Source organism: Vicugna pacos, chromosome 33 (assembly GCF_048564905.1).
Source record: "Vicugna pacos chromosome 33, VicPac4, whole genome shotgun sequence".
Taxonomy (NCBI): domain Eukaryota; kingdom Metazoa; phylum Chordata; class Mammalia; order Artiodactyla; family Camelidae; genus Vicugna; species Vicugna pacos.
The window spans coordinates 11,992,828-12,010,134 of NC_133019.1; the positions used below are offsets into that span (position 1 = coordinate 11,992,828).

Consider the following 17,307-nt stretch of genomic DNA (forward strand, 5'->3'; position numbering starts at 1 on the left):
CTCATCAGCCGGTCTGTGCTGACCCCTCCCCCAGGCCTTGCTCGTGAGCACGTGTGACTGAGAACTGAGGTGCCATTCAGACTGTGCACGTGTGGCCCTTTCATAGAATCTGAGGCTAAGGAGGCCTGAGAAGTCTGCCAGGGCCAGTCTCCTGTCCCCAAAAAGATCTTAGCACAAATAGATCAGGCTCCCCTCCCCCTATTTCCCTCCCAAACATTAAGACTTACTAATGTCTTAGAATGTAAAAAATCCATCTCTTTGCCCAGAAATCAGACCAATTTTCTGTGATAACTTTCAGTCCTGGGCCTTCTCTGTTTTCGAGCCTTAGCCCAGCCTTAGACCACTCAGATCTAGGCCACAGTGATGCCGCCTACACCAAACTCCCCCGCACTGCACTTCACCAGGATAATCAGAAAGGGCTTTTCTGACCATCTCTTTGCCCCCTGTTCAGAGAGTGAGGAGGTGGGCTCCAAGCCACCTGAAGACCCTTTCTAGACATGATTCCATCACTCACCTTCCCAGAAGCGAGCACTGGCCCCCCAACATCTGAGCCACCAAAGGTGGTCTTCTAATGGGAGAGCCAGGAGCCTGTCCGTGCTTCTCTCCTACCCCTCTCACTGCCCTGGTCCCCCTCATTCCTGTAGGTGCCGTGTCTTCTGTCCTGGCTCTGGCCAGGCTGCCCGAGGACTCTCAGGCATTGCTCATCCTTTCCTACCACCCCCATGGAGCTTTTCCCTCCAACCCTGGCTTCCCCACCTCCAGATCCCAGCACACCAGCTGGAGGCATGGGTTCTGGGCCCGGCTCTGCCCCTGATCGGCTGGATGACGTGGCTCCATCACTTCTCTGTTGGGGCCTCATCTCCTCAAATAAAAAGTAGGAGCTTTCATCTCAATCATTGTAACTTGCTGGCATTCGGTGAGTCTAACTCCATCTGGAAAACCTCACATCTTGGTTATGTCCTATTTATACACAGTGGAATCTTCTTTGTTGCAAAGATTTGGATACATCACAGGCTAAATCATGCCCCCTTGGCATGTGATAACAGTCTAGGGTTGGCATGTGATAACAGTCTAGGGTTGGCATGTGATAACAGTCTAGGGTAACCAGTTAGCCTAAACAGTGGGGCCCAGGCATTCTGTGACCCCATGAAAGTCTCCCTTCTGGTGTGTCCTCTCTGGAGAGGGGATCTTTGGGGATCCTGCCAGGATTCAGTCCTTGGAGACCCTTCTGGGCATGTTTTTGATGGGCTGAACCCAAAGGAAGGCAAGCAGATGGGATGCAAGGGAAGGGAAGGGAGGCTTTGGGGGCCGAGTGAGAGAGATGAGGATGAGATAATGACGGTCCGCTGTAATCTGGAGCCTGTGCATTTTAAAGGGCGGTCGTTTCTGAGTTATTTTCACAATAGAACTGGGTATTCTGATCCACCTCACTGCTGCGTGGAATCAAAAATAATATAGCATGATGCTATATCATCAACTGGTGGCTTCTCTTTCTGAGCAGCTTTTACCCAGCAATTATGTGAAATTATGTGACTCAGTATAGAAAGATAATCACCGGAGAAACTCTTCTGATTGCTTTCTCCTGCACATTCAGAAAGCAACTGCGCAGTCGGCAGGAAGATCAGGGAAGAAAATTAACATGGACGTGCTGTTGCCGCCCGCCCGACGTGTCAGCTGTTTCCCAATGTAGAGATATGAGAACATGGAAAAGAGCAGAAAAACAAGTGGGAACTGAATTCTTTCTCAGAAGGTGCTACAGAGGAAGTGAAGTGTGGCTAGTCCTGTTTTCCAGATGGGGAGGATGGTCTGAACCATCTAGAGTTTGAGTCCCCCATCTAACAGTCATGATGTCACCATGAGCCCCATCCCAGGGAGCCAAGCCAGGTCCCCAGGCCCATCCAAGCAGAGGGGTCCAGGGCCTCCCTTGCACAGCAGGCTAGTGTAATGTTCTAAAACCCCATCTCCCGACTCCACCCAACTCTGCCTTGCTTTCGCCTCTTCCAAAGATCCCTCCCTTCTCTCTTCCATCTACTTCTTGGACCTTGTGGCCTGAAATGAGATTTACCACTGCTATCCCCTCTTAACCTCCCCCTCCCCCACGCCAGCCCCAGGCAGCCCAGCTTCCTTTCTGGGAGAAAGGAATGTGCAGTAACTGGGAGGGTGTAGGACTCGGGGTGGGGGCAGTTGTGTGGGAGGGTGGGGAGGCAGAGAGTTTCCTGGTGCAGCTGGGGGGGGGGGGGAAGAACCCCCTTCGGGGATTCTGCGTGTGTTCTTGGCCACTCGACTTGGGGGCAGTGCCAGTGGTATCAACGAGATTTTTAAAAAGGGTGGAGGGGCCACGAGGCCCCTGAGGAGGCCTGTGCTGAGCGCGGCTGGTGCAGCCCAGGCCTGGGCAGCAGCTTGGAGGAGGAAAGTTGGTCCCTTTCCAGTTCTATAACAGGATTCCTTTCAGCACACTGTAACTTGATCAGAAATGTTTTCTTTAGAATACAAAGACAGGTCTTTATTCTTGAGCTTGGCATTCAAGATCCTCTCCAGGCTGACTCTGACCGTCTTATCAGAATTCTTACCACCCACACCATCATACTTTACACAACTAGATCATTCACTGTTTTGGAAGGTGTCTTACTTGGGAAAGGGCAAATACTTGGCAGATTTCCGTCACAGCTCCCTCCTGCGCTGTGCAGACCTTACTAATGGACGAAGGCCCTCTCTCTTGCTGGACCTCATTCAGAATCCCCAGGAAGCCACTTCAGGTGGCCACTACTGAATGAAGTACCTTGAGGTTCCACTGGGTCTGACTTGAACTTGAATTGGATACTGTTTGTGATCCCTGCCTCCTGTTTCCCCTTCTTACCGCCTTTGCTCATGCTGTTCCTCTGCCAGAATGCCCTTCCTTTTCTCTCTCCTTATCCATGTCCGTCTGAATCCCATCCTGTTTTCAAAGTTCAGCTAAAATGTCAGCTCCTCCATGGACACGTCCCAGGCACCCTGTCATGTTCCCTGCTCCCCCTTTCCATGCCTGGCTAGATGCCCCTTGAATGTAGTCTTGACTTCTTGTGAAGTTCTCTTCACATTTGCTGATATATCACAGCCCTCTGTTTTCAGACTCCCGCCTCCCTGTCCTGTTCACCTGTTTATCCTTTGCAGAATCCAGAAGTGTATGGTCCTGTCTAGGAACTCAGTGTGCGTGTGTGGGACTGACTTGAGCCTGGGCATCAATGGAAGTGGTTGGGGAGGAGCCGAGGGAAAGGTGCAGCAGCCTGGAACTTTTGACATGCGTCCTTCCTACTCCCAGGAGGGGCCCTACTTGCCTAATAGCTGCTCTCCTGGCTAGAAGCAAGTCCCAGCTGCTGCCCCCGCCCGAGGAAAGGGGATTCTCCAAAGGCCTGAATACCAGACAGTTGGAATTATTGGGGATAGCGTTAGAGTCTGTCCACCAGAAGGGTGAGATGAAAAATTTTCAGATGAACAAAATCTGAGTTTATAACTAATAGATCTTCTTTAAAGAGAATTCTAAAAGGTGTTCTCCAGGAATAAAGAAAATGGCTTAATGGGTGTCTGAGATTCGAAAGAGCAAATCAGTGAGTAAATGCTTTATGTTAGTTATCTGTTGCAACATATCAAGTACCCCCCAAACGTAGTAGCTTAAAATGACAAACATTTGTTATCTCACACAGTTTCTCAGGATCAGGAATCAGGGAGCAGTTTAGCTGGGTGGCTCCACTCAGGGTTTTTTTTTTTTATGAGGCTGTAGTCAAGCTGTTAGCCAGGCTGGCAGTCAGTGAAGGCCGGAGGATCTGCTTCCAAGCTCACTTCCAGGGTCCCTGTGGGCTTTTGAACTGAGACCCACGGTTCTTTGGCACGTGGGCCTCTCCACAGGGATGCCTGAGTATCCTTAAGACATGGCAGGTAACTTTCCCCAGAGCAAGCGGTCAGCGAGTGAGCGAGCGAGCGAGAAGAGAAAGCTGTGGTGCCTTTTATGATATATTTTCAGTGACCTATCAGTTCTGCCATATTTTATTGGTCACACAATAAACCCTGGTGCACTGTGAAAGGGGACTGTACAAGGATGTGAAGACCAGGAAGTATTGGGGGCTAGCTTAAAGGCTGGCAACTGTACACATGGGTAAACCTAACAAGCGTTTCTGAGAAATACAAACACTGATAACTACTTCATAGGATTAAGAAAGCTGAAATTTTGTACAATAATAGCATATATATCAGGAAGGAGATGCTTTGTATTTTTCAAGAAGAGTATTTTACCTAATAACTATTATGTTTTAACTTTAGATTTTTAAAATCTTTGTTAGATCGAGTACCGTCTCAGTCTGTTCAGAGGCTGCTATAACAGAACGCCATAGACTGCGTGCCTTATAAGCAATGGAAACTGATTTCTCACAGATCTGGAGGCTGGAAAGTCCAGGATCAAGAGGCCAGCAGATTCAGTGTCTGATGAGGGCCTGCTTCCTGGTTCATAGATGCTGTCTTGTCACTGACCCCTCACATGGCAGAAAGGTCAAGAGAGTTCTCTGGGGTCTCTTTTACAGGAGAACTGATCACATCATGAGGGCTCCTCCCCAACCTCCCCCCACCTCCACTCATGACCTAATCACCTTCCAAAGGCCACCTCCAGATTCCATCACATGGAGGACTGGGGACACAAACATTCAGTCTATAGCAAATACAAATGATAAAATTTCAAAGGTAACCACTAAAGGACTACAAACAGCTTGAATAATTTCTCAGCCTGGAGAGGGAGAAAATGAATAAGAAAGTCAATCCAAAAATAAAAAAAAAGGTCAAAAGAGAAATACACACAAGAAAAGTAGGGGAAAACAGATGGTAGACATCAGACTAAATATGTTAACAGTCACAGTAAAGTTAAACAGAATAAACTTGACAGTTAATAATCAAATTGAATGTTTAAGGAAATTTAACTCTTTACTGTTTATAAGACACACCCAGTGCATAGACACAGAAAAGCGGAAAATAAAATAGAATTTAAGACAGGATCCCTATATAATCATAAAAGATCCAACTCACAGGGCAGTATAATAATTTCAAACTTTCTGTTACAATATTGTAAGAAACACAGGGATAAATTTATAAATCCTTCCTCATGGTGGTAGATTTTAAAGAACCTACCTCAATTTTTTGATAGGTTACATAGTCAAAAAATGAGAAAATACATAGAAAGTTAAATAACAGTTAATAATCTTAACTTAATGGGTATACAGAACTTTCTTCTCAACAATGAAGGAATTAATAATTGAATACATGGAATATAATTTTTAAAATAAGTAACCCCAGCCTAGATCATAAAGCAAATCTCTGTAAATTTCAAGGCATCTGATTCCTACAGACCACATTTTCTGACCCCAGTGCACATTAAGTTGGAGGTCAATAACAAAAGTAAATTAAAAATCACTATATATCGGGACATTTAAAAAACATCCTTAATGCACAGGTTAATTAAATTATAATGCAAATTTAAAGTACTAAGAACTAGGCAATAATGAATTAGCCACATTTCAAAGCTTGTGTTTGGAGTGAAAGTAGAACTTAGAGGGTTATAGTCTTAAATGTTCATTAAAAGATGACTGGATAAAGAAGATGTGAGATACACATATATATATACAGTGGAATATATATATATATATATATATACACACACAATGGAATGATACTCAGCCATAAAAAGAATGAAATAATGCCATTTGCGGCAGCATGGATGGACCTAGAGATGATCATACTAAGTGAAATGAGTCACTCAGAGAAAGACAAATAGATCATTCATATGTGGAATATATAGAATGGCACAAATGAACTTATTTACAAAACAGAGACTTACAGACATAGAAAACAAAGGGAGGGGAGGGATAAATTAGGAGTTTGGGATTTACAGATAATAACTACTATATATGTAAAACAGATAAACAATGAGGACTACTGTTTAGCACATGGAACTATATTCAATATCTTATAATAACCTGTAATGATAAAGAATATGAAAAAGAATATATATTTTTCATATATATAGTCTTCACATATATATATGTATAACTAAATCACTTTGCTGTACACCAGAAACTAACCAACACTGAAAATCAACTATACTCCAATTTTAAAAAAGATCAATATATACAAATCAATTGCCTTTCTCTATACCAGCAAAAATTAGACATCACACACGAGATGGCATTTAAAATAGCAATAAAAATGGTAAGATACCTAGCAATAAATCTAACAGAAGATGTGCAAGATCTATATGAAAGCATTTATTGAACTTTATTCAAAGACACTGAAAAGGACCTAAACAAATGAAGAGATTTATTGACGGATAGGAGACTCAAGATCACAAAAAATTTCGGTTCTCCCCCAAGTTGTTCTGTAGATAGATGCATTGCAATTCCAATGAAAATCCCAACAGTTTTAGGTGAATTTGACAGGCTAATTCTAAAATTGATATGTAAGAGCAAAAGATCGAGAATAGTGAAGACATTCCTGAAGGAAGGGGCAGGAGAGGCAGAGAAGAAAGGAAAAAAAGAAGCGGAAACTGCTCCCACCACGTGGAAAGATGACCACAAAACCTTAGTAACCGAGACACTGATTTTGATGCAGGAACAGACACACTGGCCAACAGATCCAAAGAGAGAGCTCAGAAACAGACCCACACCTGGACAGAAACCAGACCCACCAGACACAAGTGGCCGTGCACATCACGAGGGAAGATGGTGACAAATGGTTCCAGGACAACTGGTTGTCAGATGGGGGAAAAGCAAGAATGCGATCCCTACCTCATGTCTTCCATAAACATCAGTTCCGGATGGAATAAAGATTTAAATGCAAAAGACAAAACTTTAAGATGTTTAGAAGAAACTGCTTCCTGACTCAGAAAATTCTGACAAGGAATTTTAAACAAGACACAAAGATCATTGCATCTAATTACACCGGAGTTAAGAAATTCTGTTCATTGAAAGACAATTTAAAAAGTGGAAAGACAAGTCACTAATTAGGATGGGTTTCTTTTGGGGATGATGAAATGTTAGTGATGACGGTTGCATAATTTTATGAATATACTAAAAATCGTTGAGCTGGACACTTTCAAATGATGAATTTCATGGTATGTGAATTATATCTTAAATTTAAAATTTTTTTGAAGAGGAGCAAGGGACTGATTAAAAATGGATATTCAGGATATTCAGGGACTGTTTACCTCTGGGAGTAAGGCAGGGGGTTGGGTTGGAGGAAAATATAAAATGTAGGGGTATTTGTAAAGCTCTAGTTCTTAAGTTACTTGTTTATGCGTGTTTTCTTAGGGCCATGCTTCATTATACGTGTGTTACGTATACTTTTATATGTATAAAATGTAATGTAAAACTTAAAAGAAATACAAGTATTAGATGAAGTAGCACTAAAAACAAACGACTGCCTTTTGATAAATGCTTCTTGAATCACCTGTGTCCGTGTCCTGGGTCTGTGCCTTGGCCTGACTCTGGATGGAGCGGTTCTGACCTCTGCTGGCTGAGAGGTGAAGGGCAGCTGGGGGCTGCGGGCTGGCGGGCGGCCCCCCCCCCCCCGCCCCCGGGGCCGGGAGAGTAGGGCGTGGTCCTGACCATTGGACAACGTGTAGGGAGTCAGGCCCCGGCTAGTCTCTCTCCGCCAAGACTTGGGCTTTCCTGGTTCAGGTTTCTTTCCCTTTTTCCCGCTGGCTCTTTACCATGCTCCTTTAAGCCCAGGAAAGAGGTGTGTGTAACTCTACCGAATTCCATCCCGGGGAAGGACCCACTGGCCCTGCCTTCTGCCTCCATCCAAGTGGCCCATCCAGGGTCCACTGACCCCGGAGACCAGGGGCTTGAGCCCGTGAGCAGAAGTCTCAGGCACCAGCTGGGGAAGGAGAGGCCAGGGCGCTGATGCTCAGAGAACCCCTCTGTCCCCACGCTCCCTTTGTTTCATCAGACCAACGGAGGGCTATGAACTAAAGTCTACGGGTTGATTTGGGCATTTTAGAAGGGAGAGCGTGATGGGTAACGAGGAAGAGCTGTCAGCATTTCAGGGTTTACCATACAGAGTCCGGGAACAGCAGGCCTCCCGCCTGAGGGGCGTTAGTTTACCTGCCTCATTTAATTTAACTTCTGCCAGCAGGTCTTGGCTATAGGGAACCAGGCCAGGAAGTCCCAGACATCTTAATGAGCTAGAGATGGCCACGTGTCTAGGCGCCACGGAGAGAGGATGCTGGTGAGGTCATCTCATAAGTCCTCAGGGTTTTATGCTTGGGCACCAGAGAAGCAGCATGGTGGAGGCGTTCCTGAGCTGGGTTAGGATGTGGGCTCTGCTGTTTACTACTGTGTCATTTCACCTCCTTAAGCTCAGGCTCTTCACCTGCAAAATGGGGTAGCCACAGTGCTTGCTAATGGAATTGATTTGGTTGTAATTGAACTGCTGCCTGGAAGGAGTCTATAAATGTCAGCTGCTTGCATTTTGTTGTTTGAACTCGCACGGTGTGGAGAACGCTCAGTGTAGAGGTGGGAATCAGACTGGGGCCCTGGTCAGGCTGCGGCTTATAGTGGGGCGTCTCCTGCCCAGAGGGTCATTTTCCTCCCTCCGTCTCTAGACGTCATGGAGGTGGTGCTGATTTTCCTGTGCAGCCTGCTGGCCCCTGCAGTCCTGGCCAGTGGTAAGTACCCCTCGGGGACCTGGCTCTGACAGGAGAGCAGCCATGGCCCTTTCTGGGGCAACATCCTGGCCCTTTGGGTCACCAGGGTTGGGGGGCCCTCAGATTCTACGCGTCTAACCAGTTCCTCCACCTTTAGTCAGCAAAGAACATCCTGGAAGGCAGTGGCTATTCACAGACCCTCATCCAGCCTGCTCGTCTCCTCCCGCGGGCTCCAGCCCTGAAGCCCACTAGGGCCCTGTAGGCTTTTAACCTGAACTTTGGGAGCTAGACCTGCCTATCAGTCTCTAGATTGTGCAAGTCACGTGTCCTCCTTTGGTCTCAGTTAACACGCTTGCAACAAGAGGAAAATAGACCCTGTCTTTTGGGGATGACGTGAGATAAAAGGGGGCAGTAAATGTGGATGCTGTGAACACTGACCCTGGCAGGCAGGCCCATCCTTCCCGGCTACTCTGGGCATCTCCTCTTCATGGGTCCTGCTTCCTAGGAATCCCTCGGTGGGGAGTGAGGCGTGTGAGACGGTAAGATGTTTGGGAATCAGGGTGTGCAGCTGTCTTCCTCATCATCACGCGTGTTTGTTTTTCCAGCAGCTGAGCAGGAGAAAGAAAAGGACCCTTTTCATTATGGTGAGTGGTGATGACGACCCTGGGTGGGAGGGACAGACACACTGTCCCTGGCTCTTCCCTCTTCCGTCTTCTCACCCTTGTTCCTTTGGCAGACTACCAGACCCTGAGGATTGGGGGGTTGGTGTTCGCTGTGGTCCTCTTCTCCGTGGGGATCCTGCTTATCCTAAGTAAGTTTGTTTGCTCCTGTGTTTGCTCTGCATGGGCAGTGTCTGCCGCTGTGAAACAGGTGTGAGCGGTGCAAGAGCCTGGCTGCTCTCTTTCCTGGAGGGGAGGGAGCCTGTCCATTCTGGTTATCTCCGGCACCTAATACACTGCTGGGCACATAATAGGTGCTCAGTGAATCAGTGAAGAATGAACAAAATGAGTGCTCGGTGAAAACAGGCACAGATAAGAAGGGGCGGGGTGGCCATCCTGCTGCTGTGGGGCATCACAGGAGACAGGAGACGGGGGCTGTCCTTAGAGTGCCCCGAGGGATGTGCCCCCATGTTTGTCCACATCCCCCGCCTCCCACCATGGACCCCTCTGCTCTTGGTATCACCATCCAGAGTGCTGAAGGGTGAACCTTGGCCTCAGAAGGACCCTGCTCCAACCAAGGATTGCCATGTACAGCTCTGCAAGCTGTGTGCTACCCCGGAGAAGGGCTGCTGTTTACCCAGACTCAGCGCGGCCCTGCTGTGGCCACCCCGGGAGCATGACCTTGGATGGTTTTTTGCTTTTCAGGTCGCAGATGCAAGTGCAGTTTCAATCAGAAGCCACGGTAAGGATGCCATGGCTATGGACCTCTGGGGTGACACTAGGAGGGGACAGGGAGGGGTCCGTGGTGTGTGACCCCAAATGAATGTCCTTTTGAATTCTTGTCTCAGAAACAGGCCGTGTGTGTTGGGGTAGGGGTAGCAGTTTTGAGGATTGCAGGTAGCCCTTGGGAAAAGGAGAGGTCAAAGCATCAAGGTTTAGCCCTCCCTTCAATCTTCTGATGTAGGGGTGGGGGTGGGGTGGGGCAGGAACATGCTGGATCCTTGTCTGGAGGCCCTTGAGACAGCTGGGCTTGGGAGAAGGGAGGCAGAGGGCCTCAGGGCCTCTCTTGAGGTCCGTCCCCTCACTGCCCTGCTTGTCACCTACTCATGAGGCTCTTTGTGGAAACCTGGGCTCCCATTCATTCACCGTTCTACCCACACACAAGGGCACACCCCACTGGTCCACCGTGGTAACCCAGGCCAGCCCTGGACCTCAAAGTCCAAAGTCTGCGGCAAGACACAACCCAAGGCCCCAGGCGGCCGTAGGCCACCCCTCCCCAGTACTTAGCTCTCTCAGGGACCGACCTTGAAGGGTGCCCGTAAGTTCCCCTGACTCCATCCCCTTCGGCCCTGACCTCCCCGGGCCCCATGTGCCGCATGATGGAGAGAGATCCACCGGGACTCAGGAGACTGATGCCGGAGCCCTGCCCCAGCAGGGCAAGAGGGACGCTCTCTGGGTTTGCCCTGGAGACCTGATGGGCCTGCATCCTATTCTCTTGCAGGGCTCCAGGGGATGAGGAGGCCCAGGTGGAGAACCTTGTCACCGCAAATGGTAAGTGTTAGGACCGCCTGCCCAGGTGAGACAGAGGGAGTGGGCAAGGGTCCTTGTACAGCTCAGGGGTGGGTAGCCGACAGCTGCCAGGTGCTGTGGCCTCTTGAGAGCTGGCTGGCCAGACATGCTTCCATAGTTATGCCAGATAGGGGTCCCCAGGCGTCGGCTCTGCGTCACCTCCTCACCTCCACCAAACAGGCGGCTGCTCCTGACAGCTGCTGTTTATGGGGACTCTGCTTAGTGTCAGGCAGGATACAAGGTGCTTGACGTCTCATTTAAGATGTGAGCATGCAGTCCCATGAGACAGACGTCACTAACCACATCTTAGAACCAAGGGACTCAGAAAAGTGAAGGAAACTGCCAAGTCCTCTAACCAGCAAGTAGCAGGACAAGGATTTGCACTCAGGTCTGTCTGACTCGGAATCCACGTGAGTCACCTCCACCGTGCAGGTCAGGCTCCCCCAGAGACAGGCACAGGCAGGGCCGCCGCAGGGGGTGGCCTGCTGGGATGAGGGGTTCATCCACTACCATCCATTCTGGTTCTCTTTCCAGCAACAGAGCCCCAGAAAGCAGAGAACTGAAGTGCAGCCCTCAGGTGCAAAGGTAAGATGCTGCCTGTCTGCATCTGTTTGTCACCATCTGACTGAGGTCTGGCTGCAGAGCCAGCAGGGAAGAACTGGGCCAGCTTTTGCAACATGCACAGCTTTTATTATGAGCTGCGCTCTGAGGAGGCTTGTGTCTGAAAAGGGTGATGAGACAGACAGACTGAAACCTCCTTCAGGAAATAGGGCTTCCATTCAACCCAGTGGTCCAGGTAGCAGGGTGTCATCCTTTTCCCTAGAGTAACAAGGGAAAGTAATAACTTAATTGCTTTACAGTTTTCAAAATGCTGCCCCGTACACAAACTCACTCAAGCCTGCCAGGAGAAATAAGTAGGACAGGTGGGGTTTAGCCCCATTTTATAGATGAAAAAACTGAGGTCAGAGAGAATAGCCATAGAGATAGTAAGTAAGAGATGGAACTTGAACTCAGGGCTTTGTAGTTGGGTCTGGATTTGATCACACCCCGCTGCTCCTGTCTTCCTTTATGACATGTCCTGGAATATACTGGACTGTGAGGTTGGGGGAAATCAGTCTTCTTTCAGCTCACTTCTGCCTTTTTTTTTTTTCATACAAATAAGGCATGATAGAGAGGTATATAACTTTCTCCTAAAAAAAGATTTCTGGGTGTAAAATGCCCGGTACACCAGCTCCGACTGTGATAGTAATAACACAGTATACTTGGGAGGCATCAGAATTCTTTCCTAACTGCTTTCTTGCCGCAACGACAGCCCCTTGGAGGTGCAGCATGGGCTCAGTACCTCCATCTTCTAGCTGGGCCTTGGGAACGTGGCCATAGAACCAATCCAGGGGGCACGTGTCCCAGCTGCAGCCCCGTGTTGTGTCCGAGCCGTGGCAGCCGGCAGCTCAGAATCTGGGGAGCAGTGTGCAGAGGCCCCCGTGACGGAGTCTCCAGCCAGCAGTTGTCTTTTTTTTTTCCCCCTCACTAGAACTTCCTCAGAAACCCTGTTGTCTTGAGTCTCAGGGCTATGAGCAACTCTCGGGGTCATCCTGATATGGAAACCCCGAGTTTGACAGTTTCCTTTCTGTGTCCACCAGGTTCCACCCCCCTGAGAGAGCCCCTCCCCTGAGTCCCACCCTCTCCGCCCTCATCTTTCCCTGCTTCTCAGACTTACCCTCCTTGCTTTCCCGAGAAGTGGTCTCATCCTGGGAGCTTCCGCGGGCAGAGGGGCTTTCCGGGAGAGGAGCAAGTAAAGACTTTTGAAAGGAAGCCAGAATTTTGATTTAATTTAAATTCTCTCTCTCTTCAACCTCCAGAACCTGAAGGCAGCTGCTTGAACCTTTAGATGCAAATGCTGATGCTTAAGAAAAACCAGCCACTTCAGCAACAGATCTTTCCCTGGGAGAAGCCAAGAACTTGTGTGTTCCCCTGCCCTTTCCCCAGCCCCTCCAATGCCTGTCCTCAACTTAATGATGCAACACCGCCTCCCCTACCTGCAGCCTGTGGTCTCATCCACCTCCTGTGACGTGTTGTGTGTGTGTGCGTGCGTGCGTCTGATGACTGTGGTCTTTGTGGCTGCTTGTTCGTGGATGATGATGTGTTGTGGTGAACCTGGACTCACTTTCCTGGGCAGGAGCTGAGCCTTGTGGCCGTCAGCTCCTCCCTGCTCTCCGTGGCCCCATCCCCTCCCACTTCCACGAGCCTGCTTTTTCCCTGAGAGGCCAGTCCTTCTCTGGATGCAGGGATGGGTGCAGGGGTGGGGCACGGGCGGGAGTCTCCAGTTGTCCTGGGACTTGGGAGAGTTTACATCACGTTACAATCATCCTGCCTGGCCGCTCTTCACCCCTGTTACAAGCACCTTGCTTCCGTGGTCCTTCCTGGACCAAGTCTGTTCTGAGGTCTTTGGCAGTGGGAGGTTCCCAGAAAGAAGCTGGAAGCCCGTTTTGCCCTCAGGCGGCTACTCCCCTTCCCTGGTCCCCATCTGCCCCACCCCCCACTTACTCTGCCCCCGGGGAACATGTCCCTTGCCTGTCTTCTCAGCAATAACCCCTTGGGCTCTGGAACCCTACTCCCCACTCCAGCCTCCCCGGCTCCCGAGGCTCCCATCTACAGCCCAGCTCGCCTGGACTCAGACTCCCCGTCCCTGAATTGGGTCTCTGGCAGGAGATGACTGAGGGCTGCATTCAGGTGAGGCCAGTGCTCTGGGGAGGGGCGGCAGGGAGAGCAGGGGTCCTTTGCTTCTCTGTCCACGTCCCATTGGCCAGGCAGCAGCGGTGGCTCCTGGGCCCTGTGTTCTGCCCTTCGCTGGTCAGAATGGCGAGGGCAGCAGCCGTGCTGCGGGTTGGAGACCGGGCAGGGCTCCGCGCAGCCCTGCTGCGGACGGAACAGCAAGAGGTTGAAGGCCGTGAAGAGAGTGGAAGATGAGACCCCACCCCTCCCGCCCATCGTGTTCTCGTGAAAACTAACCAAACCCAGACCGTGCCGCCGTGACCAGGACTGCTGTCCTCTGTGTTGTGCCCTCCTCTCCACAATGACAAAAAGGAATAAAATACCACTTGTTTCCTAGTGGCTCTGAGGTGTTTTCCTTTCTGTGAAGGAACCCGATTATTTGAAGGGCCAAAGGGACCGTGTCCTTGGTCAGAGGGAGGGAGCGGTGGCTGCCGAGGCAGTCGGGCGGTGGTTATTTCAGCTGCTGGACCGCTTAGTTCCTCCGGGCTTCCCCTCCCTCCCCTGCCCCTCCCCTCCCATATCCACACCTCTCCTCCTCACCCCTTCCTCCTGCTTCCTCCCCAGGTCAAAGGGCTCAGGCTCCACCCCTAGGAGGACCTCTGCCTCCTAGTGTCCTGGAGAGAAGGGAGTCATGATGGCCTGACCCAAGGCTTGCTGGCCTGGAATGAAAGGTTCTAACTTGCCCCTTTGGTCAATTCTGGGGCCACTACCTAAGGACTTGACAAAGAGGAATGTGGTAGGTCACCTGGGTAATGACCAAAGCCCTTACCCCCTTTATCTTTCTCTAAACCCAAATACCCGCTTCTGCAAAGCTGTCTTGGCCTTCCGGTAGAATGAGTCCCTTCTCTGTGCTCCAGTCTCACTGGTTCCTGCCTTTATCTTCACGTTTGATGCTCTATTTCTTGGGTCCAAACTGTAGTGGTCAGGAGGATAATATCCCCTTTGTAGTGACACGATAGATGGGGCCTAGGGGCCTGGAGTCACCTAGAGTATCCTCCCAAAGACATTCCAATTCAGTTTTTTAAAAAGTACTATTGGCCGAACAAACAGCTGTGAGCTGGTTCCCTTGGCAGCCGCCCGTGTGTGGCCCCCACCCCTACATGTTCCGTGTCTTCATCATGAGACATAGTTCCTGGAGGGAAGGGCTATGTCTTGTTCTGACATAAGAATGTAAGGAACACCTTACAATCTCAAAAAATCTTCGTAGAGTCTGTCTAGATTCTGTGAGTTGTTTGGGACTGCAGAATCACGAGGCCCAGGTCCTGAGGAGTGCGGCAGGGAGGGGAGTGGTCCAGCCACTCTCTAGCCACCCCCAGGACATGCATGGTGCCTATCCTACTTCTGCTTGGACCCCCAGCTCCCCCAGGGCTTTGAAAAGACCAGGGCTTGTAGTTGAGATCAAGCTCAACATTGACAACCCAGAGATCACGGTGGTTAAAACATCTCCGGTCACGCTTAGACTTTGTGAATAAGCCAATGACCACCATTCATGGAACACTTCTGTGTCAGGGAAGATGGAGGCTTTGCAGCAATGTCAGAGAAAGGCCAGATAAAGATCCTTTGAGGCCCCAGGTGCACTAAAGTTGGTGGGTATCTCCTCATATTCATTATTAAAAATGAAACATAAAGAGTGAGGAAGTCCGATGAAGAGGTTCTGATTTTTCTCATAATAATTATATTAGCAACAGTTCTCATTTCTACCGCATCCTGGTATAGGTATGAAATTGTTATCTCTACTCTGCCGGAGTCTAAGCCCCCATCCTTTTCTCCACGTGGGAATCTAGCACAATCTCTGAGCTAGATACTCACAATTCACAGATTCTCTGATGAATTTGTGGCTGGTCTAGGGCCACACAGCTGGCCGAGGGAGCAGCCAGGAATTGAACCCAGGCTGTCTGTCTGCAAAGTGCTTTACAGCACCCCACGCAGCCTGGCCTCCTCTAGAAGGCTGATACCCAGGTGGAGGAGGAGGATCATCTGAACCGATGAGGCTACACCTGGAGCCTGGCCGTCCCTTCAGGACATGAACTAGCTGAGCTGTGCTCTGAGGCAGGTCCTGTGGGAGGTAAGTGGTCTGAAAACAACACACATAAGAAACAGGCAAAGAAGCAGACTGTCAAAATAATGATGAATGAATGCAGTTAACATTTACCAAGCACAAACTATGTACCAAACACTGGGCTGAGGACTTCGCATGTACCAACTCATTCAGGGCTCACAACCTTTCACAATGGCATCCCTAGCTTACAGATGAGGAGACTGAGGCTTGGTGGGACTTGCCTGAGTTTGCACTGCTGGTGGCAAAGCCAAGGTCTAGCTTAGACCTCTCCAGCTCCAAACCAGGGTGACTGTGCTGCAGAGGAGAGGACTCAGGCCCATCAGGTGAATGTGGGAGGGAGGCAACACTTGGCCGAGTGTGAGCGAGTCCTCGGTTCCCAAGCCACGATGTTCCAAAACTGGAGTGAGCTCCCCATCACTGGAAGTGTTCAAGGTGAGGGAGAATGACTGGTAGGTGGGATCCTCTAGGCAAGATGGACTCTGAGTCCAGCCCCAAATGGAGGACCCCCTCACGCCCCACCTCTTCTCCCTCTCTGGTTTAGCACCGCAGGGCCAGAGAAGAAGAATCTAGAATCCAGGAATGAATTGCTGCTTAATGTGTGTCTACCTTCTGGAGCAGCACTCTGTGCAGGCAGGACTAGGTCTGTCCACTCAGCCTCTAGGCACGTGACATATTTGTGATCTGGTTGGAGTTTTTGTTGTTGGGGGTGAGGGGTGTAATTAGTATTTAGTTATTTATTTAAATGGAGGTACTGGGGATTGAACCCAGGACCTCGTGCATGCTAAGCACACACTCCACCACTGCGCTATACCTCCCCGCTGAACATAGCAAGTGTAACTTGGTTGAACAGGAAAGCTGTGGTGCTGTGTCATCTCCCAGAAGGGAATACTGAGTCCCCTGGTCTCAGAGATTTCAGGTGTCCTGCACATCTTACCTCCCAGCTACTCCCCTCCTGCCACTCCTCACCCCCCATGAATTCCACTGCAAAGATTTTTCAAGGCTATTTACATGGAACTGTTTGTGCTATTTGACACCAACAGAAAAATAGGTCAATCTGCCTTCTGGATCCCCCCGGGCTGTGGCCCTCCCCATCACTTTTTTTTTTTTTTTTTACAGGTTGTGGGACTGGAACTTGCCAAATTGTTCTTGGAAGAGAGTCAGAGGCAGAGTGCAAGCAGCAAGGTGGGGGTGGGTGGGTGAGGGGGACGCCAGGCTGGAGCACGCCTCAAGGTCACCGGGCCCCTTCTCCCCTTCCTCCAGGGAGGAGAGCTCTGCCCTCCCCAGGATCACAGGCTGGCAAGGGTGGCTGGCAGAGCCGGGGTGGGAGAGCCGTCCAGCTCTGTCTGGTTCACCCCACCTTGTCCCTGGCTGCTCTGCATCACCCTGGGCCCATAGAGAGAGAGAGAGAGATGGGGCGGGGGGAGATAGGTCAGATGTGTTTGCCTGAGCCAGTAGCGGAGCCTTGGAAATACCTGTCTCCAGGCCACCTCTCAGCATTAGTGTGATTAATTGCTGTCACAGCTAAACTCCAGGGGGCCAGAACCAACCAGCTCAAGCCAACCGACTGTTGATTTTACGGAGCCAGCCCC

The 17,307-nt window shown here is 49.8% G+C and overlaps 1 protein-coding gene across 7 annotated transcripts in view; it reads left to right on the forward strand.

The window, feature by feature from the left end:
* Positions 1-13,995, forward strand: part of FXYD6 (FXYD domain containing ion transport regulator 6) — a 28,261-nt gene extending 14,266 nt beyond the window's left edge. For 2 of the 7 annotated variants that reach the window (XM_031670464.2, XM_072954077.1), the window contains exons 2-8: positions 8,618-8,680; positions 9,265-9,303; positions 9,396-9,470; positions 10,024-10,060; positions 10,820-10,869; positions 11,422-11,472; positions 12,747-13,995. In XM_031670464.2, the coding sequence (XP_031526324.1) occupies positions 8,623-8,680; positions 9,265-9,303; positions 9,396-9,470; positions 10,024-10,060; positions 10,820-10,869; positions 11,422-11,450 (288 nt within the window). In that variant the 5' untranslated portion in view covers positions 8,618-8,622 and the 3' untranslated portion in view covers positions 11,451-11,472; positions 12,747-13,995. Of the gene's footprint in view, positions 1-8,145; positions 8,242-8,617; positions 8,681-9,264; positions 9,304-9,395; positions 9,471-10,023; positions 10,061-10,819; positions 10,870-11,421; positions 11,473-12,746 lie in introns of those variants that run through there. The other 5 variants (XM_031670465.2, XM_072954078.1, XM_072954081.1 and 2 more) reach the window with 4 other exon arrangements.
* Positions 13,996-17,307: the final 3,312 nt, after the last annotated feature.